The 13,500-nt window shown below is 47.7% G+C and overlaps 1 protein-coding gene across 2 annotated transcripts in view; it reads right to left on the reverse strand.

The window, feature by feature from the left end:
* The window catches only part of STRIP1 (striatin interacting protein 1), a 454,294-nt gene that overhangs the window by 80,075 nt on the left and 360,719 nt on the right, over positions 1-13,500 (reverse strand). For both annotated transcript variants that reach the window (XM_063955026.1, XM_063955027.1), the window contains 2 exons: positions 4,874-4,974; positions 4,723-4,789 (listed from right to left, as the gene is read on the reverse strand). In XM_063955026.1, the coding sequence (XP_063811096.1) occupies positions 4,723-4,789; positions 4,874-4,974 (168 nt within the window). The remainder of the gene's footprint in view (positions 1-4,722; positions 4,790-4,873; positions 4,975-13,500) is intronic.

Here is a 13,500-nt window from a genome sequence, read left to right on the forward strand (position 1 = left end):
GTCCCACCTGAGTGACCCTCTTACATTCTCCATGTCGTGCAGCCACGTGATCCAGGAGAGCAGCAGCGGTGGTGTGCATAGATACCGGTGCAAGGCTGCGGGAGTATGAAGCGCCACTGAGGGAGGTGATGGAGCCACAGCACAGCATGTCTGAATGACATAAAAGTGCTGCGTCCCTTGAAGTCTTCTTAAAAAGCTCTTTTCAGGGCTGCCTAATGCAGCCCCCCTGTTAGTGACCTGCGCTGCTGACACTAACTTACAAACGGAGCTTCAGTGCTTGGGGGTGGGGCTATAGAGGAGGCGGTGCAGCGCATCCTGGGAACAGTCAAAGTTTTAGCCTGTTGGTGCCTCGAATCAAGATCCAACTCTACACCCCGATGTTATTCTCTATGGAATACCAGTGTACCCCGCTGCAGAAATACCTTATCTCTTAGGATGGATGACTCAAGAGCCACACCGTCAGAGGCAAGCAAGCTAGGTCCGGGTGCAGATAAGGACCCTGTGATAAAAGATCTAGTTGAAGTGAAAAGGTCTTGCCTGTGAACCAATGGCGCCTGAGCCATGCCGAAGCCACTAGGATGAGCCTTCCTCTTTGAATTTGAGCAGTACTCTGGGTAGAAAAGAGACTGGAGGGCAGAGATAAGCCAGACGAAAGGTTCACAGGACGGTTAGAGCGTCCACTAAGGTTGAGTATGGATTTCATATCCATGCTCCGTAAATAAGTACCTTATGGTTGTTTCTGGAGGCTATGAGGGCCACATCTGGAATACCCCGTTTGTTCACCAGAAGCTAAAAGACTTCTTCAGTGTGCACATTCTGTCGACTGAGAAAGTCTGCTTCCCAGTTGAGGACTCCCGGGATAAAGATCCCGGAGATGGGCCGAAGATGCTTTTCTGCCCATGGAAGAATCTGTGCTACTTCCTGCATTGCTGCCGATTGATATAAGCCACTGTTGTTGCGTTATCAGTCTGTACTTGTACAGGAGAGCCGTGAAGGTCTTGAGCCATCTGAAGGGCCCAGTAAACTATCCAAAGTTCTAGGATGTTGATCGGAAAATCCATTTCTATGGGGACCAGCGGCCCTGAAAGGGTGGCATATGTGGTAAGAAGAACCCAGTGTGGAATCCAGAATGGTTGCACCATGTCCAGGTTGAGAGTGCAGTCACCAGGAGAGGGACGTTCGGACTTCCTGATGCAGAGCCATTTTCTGAGACTTGATATGCTGGGGTTGTCCATTCCGTCTGGCGAGTATTAGGCGTTGTAGAGGCCTGCAGTGGAATCAGCGATATTCCACCATGTCGAAGACAGATACCATGGAGCCCATGGTCTGCATTGCCAAGTGAAAAGAAACCCTGCGACTCTGGAGTAGGATGCGTATGTGCAATTGTTGTGCTGCAATCTTTTCTGGAGGAAGAAAGATGCGTTGCATGTCAGCATCCAGCAGAACTCCAAGATGGAGCATCCCCTGAGATGGGATGTGAGAGGACTTGGCCCAGCTGAAGGGCCAACCGTGACTCTGAAGAAATGACATGGTCACTTGTAGATGGATGGTGGAGGACCTCTGCAGAATGATCCGGAAGAAGAAGGTTGTCCAGGTAAGAGACTATACACATCTCCTGTCGTCGAAGATGAGCCGCCATCACTACCATCAGTTTGGTGAACACCCCTGGGGCTGTGGAAAAACCGAAGGGTAGGGCCAGGAACTGCAAATGCTGATGGAGGACAGCAAATCAAAGATATTATTCATGACAGGGTGCTATAGGTACATGGAGGTATGCATTCTGAATATCCACGGAGACCATAACATCCCCAGGCCGCATAGCCAGGACAATGGAACGAAGAGTTTCCATTCGAAACCTGGGCACCTTGAAGTATTTGTTCAGTAACTTTAGATTTAGGTTGGTACGGTGAGACCCATTAGGTTTCGGAACCCCCAAAAACAGCATAGAATAGAACCCCTGGCCTTGTTGAGACAGTGGGACAGTTATAATCACACCTGATTGCAGTAAGTAGTGAATGACAGTCTTCAGAGCCTTGGCCTTGTTGAGGTCTGCTGGCGGACTGATAGGAAAGTATTGTCTGGTGGGATGCTTCAGGAATGAGACAGCGTACCCGTGAGATACCACTTCTTTAACCTAGGAATTTGTTGTGATCTGACGCCATGCATGGGTTAACTGAAGAAGTTGGCCTCCCACCCTGTGGTTCCCTAGGGGGAAGCCCACCCCATCAGGCAGAGGGTTTATCCTCTGGTTTGGTAGTTTGGCGCATAGCTACCCAGGCTTGCTTGGGTTGGGCTTAGCAGCCTTTGCGGAGTGAGACTGCCAAGGGAAGGTTTGACCTCTTGTCTTGCCCTAAAGGGGGAAAGGACGAAGTCCGAGGCTGCGTAGAGGAGGCTAAGGGCAGGCAACCTGTTTTAGGAGTTGCAGATTGTTAACAATCTTGTCCAATCCTGGCGCAAACAGAAATTTGCCTGTGTATGGAAGTGCTTCCAGGGCTTTCTTAGTGTCAGAGTCTGCCATCCATGAACGAAGCCACACAATACGGCATGCTGATACAGAAGCAGCCAAAGCAATAGAGGACAGTAAAGCAGTATCTAGAGGGGTGTGGTATAATAGACAGACAGACAGAATCTAGTTAGACAGTCAATAGACGCCACATTTTAGACCAGGGGAGGGGAACCATTGGCACGCCAGCTGTTGAACTACAAATACCAGCATGCCTTGCTACAGTTTTGCTATTTGGCCATGCTAAAACTGTTGCAAGGCATGCTGGGATGTGTAGTTCAACAGCTGGAGAGCCGAAGGTTCCCCATCCCTGCATGAGACAGTCAAACGGTAGAGAGAGTCAAAAGGTAAAAATAAAAATGGTCGATATAAAAATCGTAGACACCATTTTTTGCATTTTTGGGGTTTGTGTGGATATTTTTGTCATTTGTGACCCCTAGTAGTAGAAAGGCATCCCCTTACAGGGCTCGCTTTCCTTGCCACGCTTCGGGCTCGGTGGTTCGCCACAAGGTTTATACCAAACTCCATGCCGACATGGATAGAGAAGGTATGAAAAAGTCCAAACACATGTAAAATAAAAAACCTGTCTACATTTTCTATGTCGACAATTTGACCCTGTCGACTTTTTGTACTGTTTACCTTTTTCATGTTGGTCTTTTGACCCTGTCAACCCAATGTCTGTCTAACATGTGGTGTTTATCTATTAACGGTCTAACTAGACACTGTCTATCATCCGGATACCTATCTAGCGCTGCTTCCCCAGTGTAATAGACAGCATATCTGATGTTGGTAGCTTCAGACGTGAAGTTGTTTTCAAGGACATGCAGCCAATTTTCAATGGCTTCAGCCACCAAGGCTGTAGCACCTGTAAGTGAATATAAAGATTGAAGACAAGCGTCCAGTTGTCTATCCGGAAGGTCCTTTAGTGAGGATGCTGTTGGAAACTCAATTACTACCACCTTCTGTTGTATGGGTCCGATTCAGTATCTTCTAGCTGTAACGAGAATTTATTCGCCCTAACTAAAGCAGCCACATTAAATTTGGATTGCACCGCTTCCTCCCCAGAGATCTTGAAATTACTGCCCAGTGTCTCACCCTGGGCTGGGGGCTTCTGGGGAAGCGCTGATCTCCCCTTTGCGGACATCCACCATCTGATCCCTGGCCAGTAATATAGTCCCCAGTGGCAGTAACGTTAAGCTCTGGTGGTCTAGTGGATCCCAAAGTCACGCAAACGTCTGGGCGCGCGCCAGCGCCGCCTATCAGTCTCCCGGAGCCCGCAGCATAGGACTACTGCGATCGTGGGTACAACAAGCAGGAACCCAACTTACCTGTCCTCCATAGTGCCCCTGTGCGCCTCTGCTAGCGTAAGGTGCCAGGGTCCCACCAAAATAATCAAACCGTGGCTGGTGTCGCGGCGCTGGTGGGGGTGATGTAGCACCAGTGGACTGCCAAGCGCTGTTTGCTCAGTAAAAAGTAAGAGTAAAAAAGCCAATATAAAAGCTTGAGTTGCATAAGGCTCACTGGGTTGCATGATGTTCACCAGCTCATGCTGGTACCAAACAAAAACTGAAGAGCCTTAGCTGTGGGAGGTGTATGAAGGGAGAGGGACCCAGGGCATCATGGGAGACTGTTCGGTACGTGATCCTGCTCTCCACCAAGCATACTTCAAGATTAACCATGCGGAGACCATGGACCCAGAAAAAGAAAGCCTATCACACTAAACAAAAACTACAGTAGTGTTATTATTCAAAAAAGTTTAATGCCAGTGGCATACAAAGTGCTAATGCTCAATTCCCCCGTTTTTGAGTGTGTGGGTATGTTTATCTGAAAAGTGCTTTTAAGCATTAACTTGTTATTCTTATTTTCAATTTCTTACTTTGAATGTTTTAATGTGTTTGGTACAGCTGCATATATTAAAATGTAAAAAAAATATTAAAAGCAGTAAAAAAAAATTTTTATTGAAAGATGTAAATTAAAGGCTAATAACTTTGGACTGTTAATGTTAGAAAGCATTAAAACATGGTTGATCAAAGATTGTAATACATAACAACTCACAGTATAAATATAATAAGCAGGATTCATTTTTTTTTCTCATTAAAACATTAATGCAAAAAATAATAATTTTTTACCAAAAAAAACCCGGCTTAATCAAAAATAACTTTTTGTTTTGTTTTGTTTTTTTTAAACCTGTTTTTTTTTTCACCCTGATAGAGACTTACCAGACTCTCTGCTGTTAGCTCTGGCAGTTCATGGACCACACAGTATGGGTAATCAAGAACTGAAATACTATGGAAATAGAAACTCAGAAAACATTGCACACAAGCAAAAAGATGTAATTATATTTGCTACTTACTTTCAGATATGTATTACCTGTTTTTGGCTGTGATATAAGACATAATATTTTGATTAAAAAACTTTAATATCAAAGGAATACAATTTGCAAACACCAGGTGTTGAGCCATATACTCCATCTGGAAAGAGAGAAAAAAAATATTAATATACACATTTCAAGTATAATACAGACGTAAGCATTATATAAATGAGATGTGCAAGACTGGAGGACAGAAGTAGAGAAAATCATATGCACCAACACAAACAATAAAACTGTTTAGGCATGTTTATACTATTATTTACCCTTCTGTACTTAACCATGGGGGTTATTAAAGTACATATAAACAGTTTAAACATTCAGCAGATCTTTAAATGGAATAAAAAATAAGATTTTACTCACCGGTAAATCTATTTCTCGTAGTCCGTAGTGGATGCTGGGAACTCCGAAAGGACCATGGGGAATAGCGGGCTCCGAAGGAGGCTGGGCACTCTAGAAAGATTTATGACTACCTGGTGTGCACTGGCTCCTCCCACTATGACCCTCCTCCAAGCCTCAGTTAGGACACTGTGCCCGGACGAGCTGACATAATAAGGAAGGATTTTGAATCCCGGGTAAGACTCATACCAGCCACACCAATCACACCGTACAACTCGTGATACTATATCCAGTTTGACAGTATGAAAACAACTGAGCCTCTCAACAGATGGCTCAACAATAACCCTTTAGTTAGCAATAACTATTTACAAGTATTGCAGACAATCCGCACTTGGGATGGGTGCCCAGCATCCACTACGGACTACGAGAAATAGATTTACCGGTGAGTAAAATCTTATTTTCTCTAACGTCCTAGTGGATGCTGGGAACTCCGAAAGGACCATGGGGATTATACCAAAGCTCCCAAACGGGCGGGAGAGTGCGGATGACTCTGCAGCACCGAATGAGAGAACTCAAGGTCCTCCTCAGCCAGGGTATCAAATTTGTAGAATTTTGCAAACGTGTTTGCCCCTGACCAAGTAACAGCTCGGCAAAGTTGTAAAGCCGAGACCTCTCGGGCAGCCGCCCAAGATGAGCCCACCTTCCCTGTGGAATGGGCTTTCACTGATTTAGGATGCGGCAGTCCAGCCGCAGAATGCGCCTGCTGAATCGTGTCACAGATCCAGCGAGCGATAGTCTGCTTAGAAGCAGGAGCACCCAGCCTGTTGGGTGCATACAGGACAAATAGCGAGTCAATTTTCTTGACTCTAGCCGTCCTGGAAACATAATTTTTCAAGGCCCTGACCACGTCCAGCAACTTTTAATCCTCCAAGTCCCTAGTAGCCGCAGGCACCACAATAGGTTGGTTCAAGTGAAAAACTGACACCACCTTAGGGAGAAACTGGGGACGAGTCCTCAACTCTGCCCTCTCCATATGGAAAAACAGATAAGGACTTTTATATGACAAAGCCGCCAATTCTGATACACGCCTGGCTGAAGCCAAGGTCAATATTTTTAGTGGTTCAAACCAATGTGATTTTAAGAAACTCAACACCACGTTGAGATCCCAAGGTGCCACTGGAGGCACAACCGGGGGCTGAATATGCAGCACTCCTTTTACAATGTCTGAACTTCAGGTACTGAAGTTAATTCTTTCTGGAAGAAAATCGACAGAGCCGAGATCTGTATCTTAATGGAGCCTAATTTTAGGCCCATAGACACTCCTGCTTGTAGGAAATGCAGAAATCGACCTAGTTGAAATTCCTCTGTTGGGGCCTTTTGTGGCCTCACACCAAGCAACATATTTCCGCCATATGCGGTGATAATGTTTTGCAGTTACATCTTTCCTGGCTTGAATCAGCGTAGGAATGACTTCCTCCGGAATGCCCTTTTCCTTTAGGATCCGGCGTTCAACCGCCATGCCATCAAAACGTACCTGCGGTAAGTCTTGGAACAGACAGGGCCCCTGCTGCAGCAGGTCCTGTCTGAGCGACAGAGGCCATGGGTCCTCTGATATAAATTCTTGAAGTTCTGGGTACCAGGCTCTTCTTGGCCAATCCGGAACCACAAATATCGTTCTTACTCCTCGCCTTCTTATTATTCTCAGTACCTTTGGTATGAGAGGCAGAGGGGGGAACACATAAACCGACTGGTACACCCACGGTGTTACCAGAGCGTCCACAGCTATCGCCTGAAGGTCCCTTGACCTGGCGCAATATCTTTTATAGCTTTTTGTTGAGGCGGGACGCCTTCATGTCCACCTGTGGCCTTTCCCAATGGTGTACAATCCTTAGGAAGACTTCTGGATGAAGTCCCACTCTCTCGGGTGGAAGTTGTGTCTGCTGAGAAGATCTGCTTCCCAGTTGTCCACTCCGGGAATGAACACTGCTGACAGTGCTAACACATGATTTTCCGCCCATCGGAGAATCCTTGTGGCTTCTGCCATCGCCATCCTGCTTCTTGTGCCGCCCTGTTGGTTTACATGGGCGACTGCCGTGATGTTGTCTGATTGGATCAGGACCGGCCTTTTGAAGCAGAGGCCCTGCCTGACTCAGGGCATTGTAAATGGCCCTCAGTTCCAGAATATTTATGTAGGGAAGTCACCTGACTTGACCAAAGTCCCTGGAAGCTTCTTCCCTGTGTGACTGCCCCCCAGCCTCAAAGGCTGGCATCCATGGTCACTAGGACCTAGTCCTGTATGTCGAACCTGCGGCCCTCTTGAAGATGGGCACTCTGCAGCCACTACAGTAGAGATACCCTGGTCCTTGGAGACAGGGTTATCAGCCGATGCATCTGAAGATGTGATCCGGACCACTTGTCTAACAGGTCCCCCTGAAAAGTTCTTGCATGGAACCTGCCGAATGGGATTGCTTCGTAGGAAGCTATCATTTTTCCCAGGACTCGCGTGCAATGATGCACCGATAACTGTTTTGGCTTCAGGAGGTCTCTGACTAGAGATGACAGCTCCTTGGCTTTCTCCTCCGGGAGAAACACTTATTTCTGGTCTGTGTCCAGAACCATCCCCAGGAACAGTAGACGTGTCGTAGGAAACAGCTGTGTCTTTGGACTGTTTAGAATCCAACCGTGCTGTTGTAGCACTTTCCAAAATAGTGCTACCCCGACTAGCAACTGCTCCTTGGACCTCGCCCTTGTAAGGAGATTGTCCAAGTACGGGATCATTAAAAACTCCCCTTTTTCGAAGGAGTATCATCATTCCGGCCATTACCTTGGTAACACCCTCGGTGCCATGTACAGTCCAAACGGCAGAGTCTGGACTTGGTAATGGTAATCCTGTACCACAAATCTGAGGTACTCCTGGCGAGGATAGTAAATGGGGACATGCAGGTAAGCATCCTTGATGTCCCGGGATACCATGTAATCCCCCTCGTCCAGGCTTGCAATAACCGCCCTGAGCGATTCCATCTTGAACTTGAATTTTTTTATGTATGTGTTCAAGGATTTTAAATATAAAAAAGGGTCACACCGAACCATGCGGTTTCGGTACCCCAAACCGTGTGGAATAGTAACCCCGTCCTTGTTGAAGTAGGGGCACCTTAAGTATTACCTGATGGGAATACAGCTTATTAATTGCCTCTAGCACAGCCTCCCTGCCTGAGGGAGTTGTCGGCAAGGCATATTTGAGGAAACGGCGGGGGGAAGACATCTCGAATTCCAGCTTGTACCCTTGAAATACTACTTGAATGAAAACAGGGATCCACCTGTGAGCGAGCCCACTGATCGCTGAAATTTTTGAGACGGCCCCCCACCGTACCTGGCTACACCTGTGGAGCCCCCGCGTCATGCTGTGGACTCAGAGGAAGCGAGAGAAGAATTATGATTCTGGGAACAAGCTGACTGGTGCAGCTTTTTCCCTCTTCCCTTGTCTCTGTACAGAAAGGAAGCGCCTTTGACCCGCTTGCTTTTCTGAAGCCGAAAGGACTGTACCTGATAATACAGTGCTTTCTTAGTCTGTGAGGAAAACTGAGGTAAAAATATTTCTTCCCAGCTGTTGCTGCGGATACGAGGTCCCAGAGACCATCCCCAAATAATTCCTCACCCTTATAAGGCAGAATCTCTATGCGCCTTTTAAAGACAGCATCACTTGTCCAGTGACAGGTCTCTAATACCCTCCTGACAGAATGGACATTACATTCATTTTGGATGCCAGCCGGCAAAATATCCCTCTGTGCATCCCTCATATATAAGACGACGTCTTTAATATGTTCTCATGTTAGCAAACTAGTATGTTTGACAGGGTCACCGACCACGCTGCAGCAGCACGCTCTGCAGGTTTCAGTCTAGTACCTGAGTGTGTAAAAACAGACTTCAGGATAGCCTCCTGCTTTTTATCAACAGGTACCTTCAAAGTGGCCGTTCCTAAAACGGCAGTGCCACCTATTTTGACAACCGTGTGAGCGTCTTATCCACCCTAGGGGATATCTCCCAGCGTAACTTATCCTCTGGCGGGAAAAGGTACGCCATCAGTAACTTTTTAGAAATTACCAGTTTCTTATCAGGGGGAACCCACGCTTCTCACACATTTCATTCATTCATCTGATGGGGGAACAAAACACTGCCTGCTTTTTCTCCCCAAACATAAAAACCCATTTTTAGAGGTTAATGTCAGAAATGTGTAACACATTTTTTATTGCCGGGATCAAGTCACGGATGTTCCCAGTGGATTGTGTATATGTCTCAACCTTGTTGACACTGGAGTCAGACTCCGTGTCGACATCTGTGTCTGCCATCTGAATGAGCGGGCGTTTTTGAGCCCCTGATGGCCTTTGAGACGCCTGGGCAGGCGCGGGCTGAGAAGCCGGCTGTCCCACAGCTGTCACGTCATCCACCCTTTTATGTAAGGAGTTGACACTGTCGGTTAATACCTTTCACTTAACCATCCACTCTGGTGTCGGCCCCACAGGGGGCGACATCACATTTATCAGCATCTGCTCCGTCACTATATAAGCCTCCTCCTCAAACATGTCGACACAGCTGTACCGACACACCGCACACACACAGGGAATGCTCTGACTGAGGACAGGACCCCACAAAGCCCTTTGGGGAGACAGAGAGAGAGTATGCCAGCACACACCAGAGCGCTATATAATGTGGGGATTAACACTATAATCGAGTGAATTTTCCCCCATAGCTGCTTGCATATACAATATTGCGCCTAAATTTAGTGCCCCCCCTCTCTTTTTAACCCTTTGAGCCTGAAAACTACAGGGGAGAGCCAGGGAGCTTTCTTCCAGCTGCACTGTGAAGAGAAAATGGCGCCAGTGTGTCTGAGGGAGATAGCTCCGCCCCTTTTCCGCTGCCTATTCTCCCGCTTTTTCCTGGATTCTGGCAGGGGTATTTACCACATATATAGCCTCTGGGGCTATATATTGTGGTATTTTTGCCAGCCAAGGTGTTTTTATTGCTGCTCAGGGCGCCACCCCAAGCGCCCTGCACCCTCAGTGACCGGAGTGTGAAGTGTGCATGAGGAGCAATGGCGCACAGCTGCAGTGCTGTGCGCTACCTTGGTGAAGACTGATGTCTTCTGCCGCCGATTTTCCGGACCTCTTCTTGCTTCTGGCTCTGTGAGGGGGACGGCGGCGCGGCTCCGGGACCGAACACCAAGGACTGGGCCTGCGGTCGATCCCTCTGGAGCTAATGGTGTCCAGTAGCCTAAGAAGCCCAATCCGGCTGCAAGCAGGCGAGTTCGCTTCTTCTCCCCTTAGTCCCTCGCTGCAGTGAGCCTGTTGCCAGCAGGTCTCACTGAAAATAAAAAACCTAATTCTATACTTTCTTTCTAGAGGCTCAGGAGAGCCCCTAGTGTGCATCCAACCTCGGCCGGGCACAAGATCTAACTGAGGCTTGGAGGAGGGTCATAGTGGGAGGAGCCAGTGCACACCAGGTAGTCATAAATCTTTCTAGAGTGCCCAGCCTCCTTCGGAGCCCGCTATTCCCCATGGTCCTTTCGGAGTTCCCAGCATCCACTAGGACGTTAGAGAAAACAATTTTGGTACTTACCAGTAAATCCCTTTCTCCGATTCCACAAGGGACACTTGAGTGCGCTTTACAATGAGGTATAGTGTGTGCACTAACCGGGAGCTAGCACTTTAAGAATTTAGAAGACAATCTTCCTAAACCATGCACAAGGACAGCTGAAAGAACAAACTTCAGAGGAGGAGTGAAACAAGTACACAAAACGAACAAAAACACACAACAGATGTGAAGCATAAAGGAAGTAAAAACAACTAAAAACAGTTAAACACATCATGACAATAACCATGGCAGAACAGAACAGCAGGATGGACGTCCAGTGTCCTCTGTGGAATCGGAGAAAGGGATTTATCGGCAAGTACCAAAATTCTGTTTTCTCCTTCATCCACTAGGGGACACTGGAGTGCTCTTTACAATGGGGACGTCCCAGAGCTCCCATCACAGGCAGTAGGGCGCTGACAACCCTGCAAAACAGCACGGCCATATTGCAAAAAGGAGATTTATGGTAGACTTATTGTTAAATCTCTTTCTGCGAGGTACATTGGTTCCACAGGGAAACATCTGGGTGTAGAGATGGATCTTGCTCAAAGCAGCAACAGGCTAAAGCTTTAGACTGTCCCAGGATGCATTGGGGCCTCCTCTATAACCCATCCTCCAGGCACTATGAGCTCAGTTTCCTTGCAGTGTGAGATTTAACAATGGTAAGTCTACCATAAATCTCCTTTTATGCAGCGGGGTACATTGGTTTCCACAGGGAAACATCGGGGATGTCCGAAAGCAGTTCCTCATGGGAAGGGACGCGCTGTAGCGGGTGTGAGAACCCGGAGTCCAAAGGAAGAATCTTGGGAGGCGGAAGTATCGAAGGCATAAAACCTGTGTTCACTGAGGACCACATAGCCTCCTTGCACAATTGTTCAGCGGACGCGCCTCAGCGAGCCACCCAAGAAGATCCAACAGACCGAGTAGAATGGGCTTTAATAGCAGCATCTGGCCAAGGTTTGCTTATTTGCAGGCTAGCCACAAATGTGAAAAACAAAAAGTACAAAAAGGGTATCTGACCACCTGATAGAGGCAGTCCTCTTTAGCCCGTACCACATCCAAAGACTGCTATTTAGAGGACAATCCAGACAAGATGAAAACCGGAACCACAATCTCTTGGTTAAGGTGAAAAGATGACACCACCTTAGGTAAATAACCAGGGTGAGTTCTAAGAACTGCCCGGTCACTGTGAAATATCAGGAAGGGTGGACGACAGGACAAAGCGCCTAAGTCTGACACCCACCTGGCAGAGGCAATAGCAAGTAGGAACAGGACATTGACCGTAAGCCATTTAAGGTCCACTGGCTTAAGAGGTTCAAATGGAGACTCTTGCAGGGCATTCAGAACGACAGATCCCATGGAGCCACAGGAGGGACATAGGGAGGCTGAATCCGTAACACACCCTGAGTGAAAGTATGAATGTCAGGAATAGATGAAATTTTTCTCTGTAACCACACTGACAAGGCAGAAATATGAACCTTGAGGAAGGCCAAACAAAGGCCTAAGTCAAGGCCTTGTTGCAGAAAAGACAGAAGTCTGGAAATTCTGAATGTGTATGCATCGTAATTCTTTGCAGCATACCAGATGAAGTAAGAATTCCAAACCCTATAATAAATCCATGCAGATGCCGGTTTGCGGGCCTTCAGCATAGTTTGGATAACCGCCTCGGAGAATACTTTTGCCCTCGGGAGTGACGCTTCAAGAGCCACGCCGTCAAAACCAGTCTGGCCAAGTCCGGGTAGACACAAGGGCCCTGAACAAGGAGGTCTGGGCATTGAGGAAGTAGAAGAGGACGCTCTATCGATAGACCCTGTAGGTCTGAGAACCAATGCCTTCTGGGCCACGCTGGAGCGTCTAGAAGTAGAATTCCTCCCTCTCGTTTGAACTTCCGCAGTACCCTGGGCAGAAATGACACTGGAGGGAACAAGTATGGCAGCTGAAAGTTCCATGGATTTGCTAGTGCGTCCACAAACGCTGCTTGAGTATCCCTGGTTCTTGATCAGAAGACCGGAACTTTGTGATTGTGTTGCGACACGATCATGTCTACATCTGGTAGGCCCCACTTGTCCACTAGGAGTTGAAAGACTTCCTGATGAAGACTCTACTATCCGGCGTGCACGTCCTGACGAATGAGGAAATCGCCTTCCCAGTTGAGGACTCCCGGAATGTACACTGTCCATATTGTTGGCAGATGGCGTTTCGCCCAAAGAAGGATTTTTGATACTTTATCATTGCCATGCTGCTTTGAGTGCCTCCTTGATGGTTTATGTATGCCACCGTGGTGGCGTTGTCTGACTGTACTTGAACTGGCCTGTTCTGTAACAGAGGCAGGGTGAGAGACAAAGCATTGAACACCGCCCGCAATTCCAGAATGTTATCGGGAAGAGTGATTCCTTTTTGGTCCAATGACCCTGGAAGGAGTGTTGCTCCAACACTGCGCCCCTACCCCTCAGACTGGCATCCATAGTCAGCAGGACCCAGCTGGGGATCCAGAAGGGACTGCCGCTGCTTAACCGCAGGTCCTGTAGCCACCAGGTCAGCGACAGACAAACCTCCGAAGTCAAGGAGATCATGTGAGACCTGATCCGATGAGGTAGGCCGTCCTAGTACTTGCATCACTGAGTATCGACACTCTTGGGCAAGAGAGGAAGTATCTGATCCTGTC

This window comes from Pseudophryne corroboree, chromosome 2, assembly GCF_028390025.1.
Source record: "Pseudophryne corroboree isolate aPseCor3 chromosome 2, aPseCor3.hap2, whole genome shotgun sequence".
Classification (NCBI taxonomy): domain Eukaryota; kingdom Metazoa; phylum Chordata; class Amphibia; order Anura; family Myobatrachidae; genus Pseudophryne; species Pseudophryne corroboree.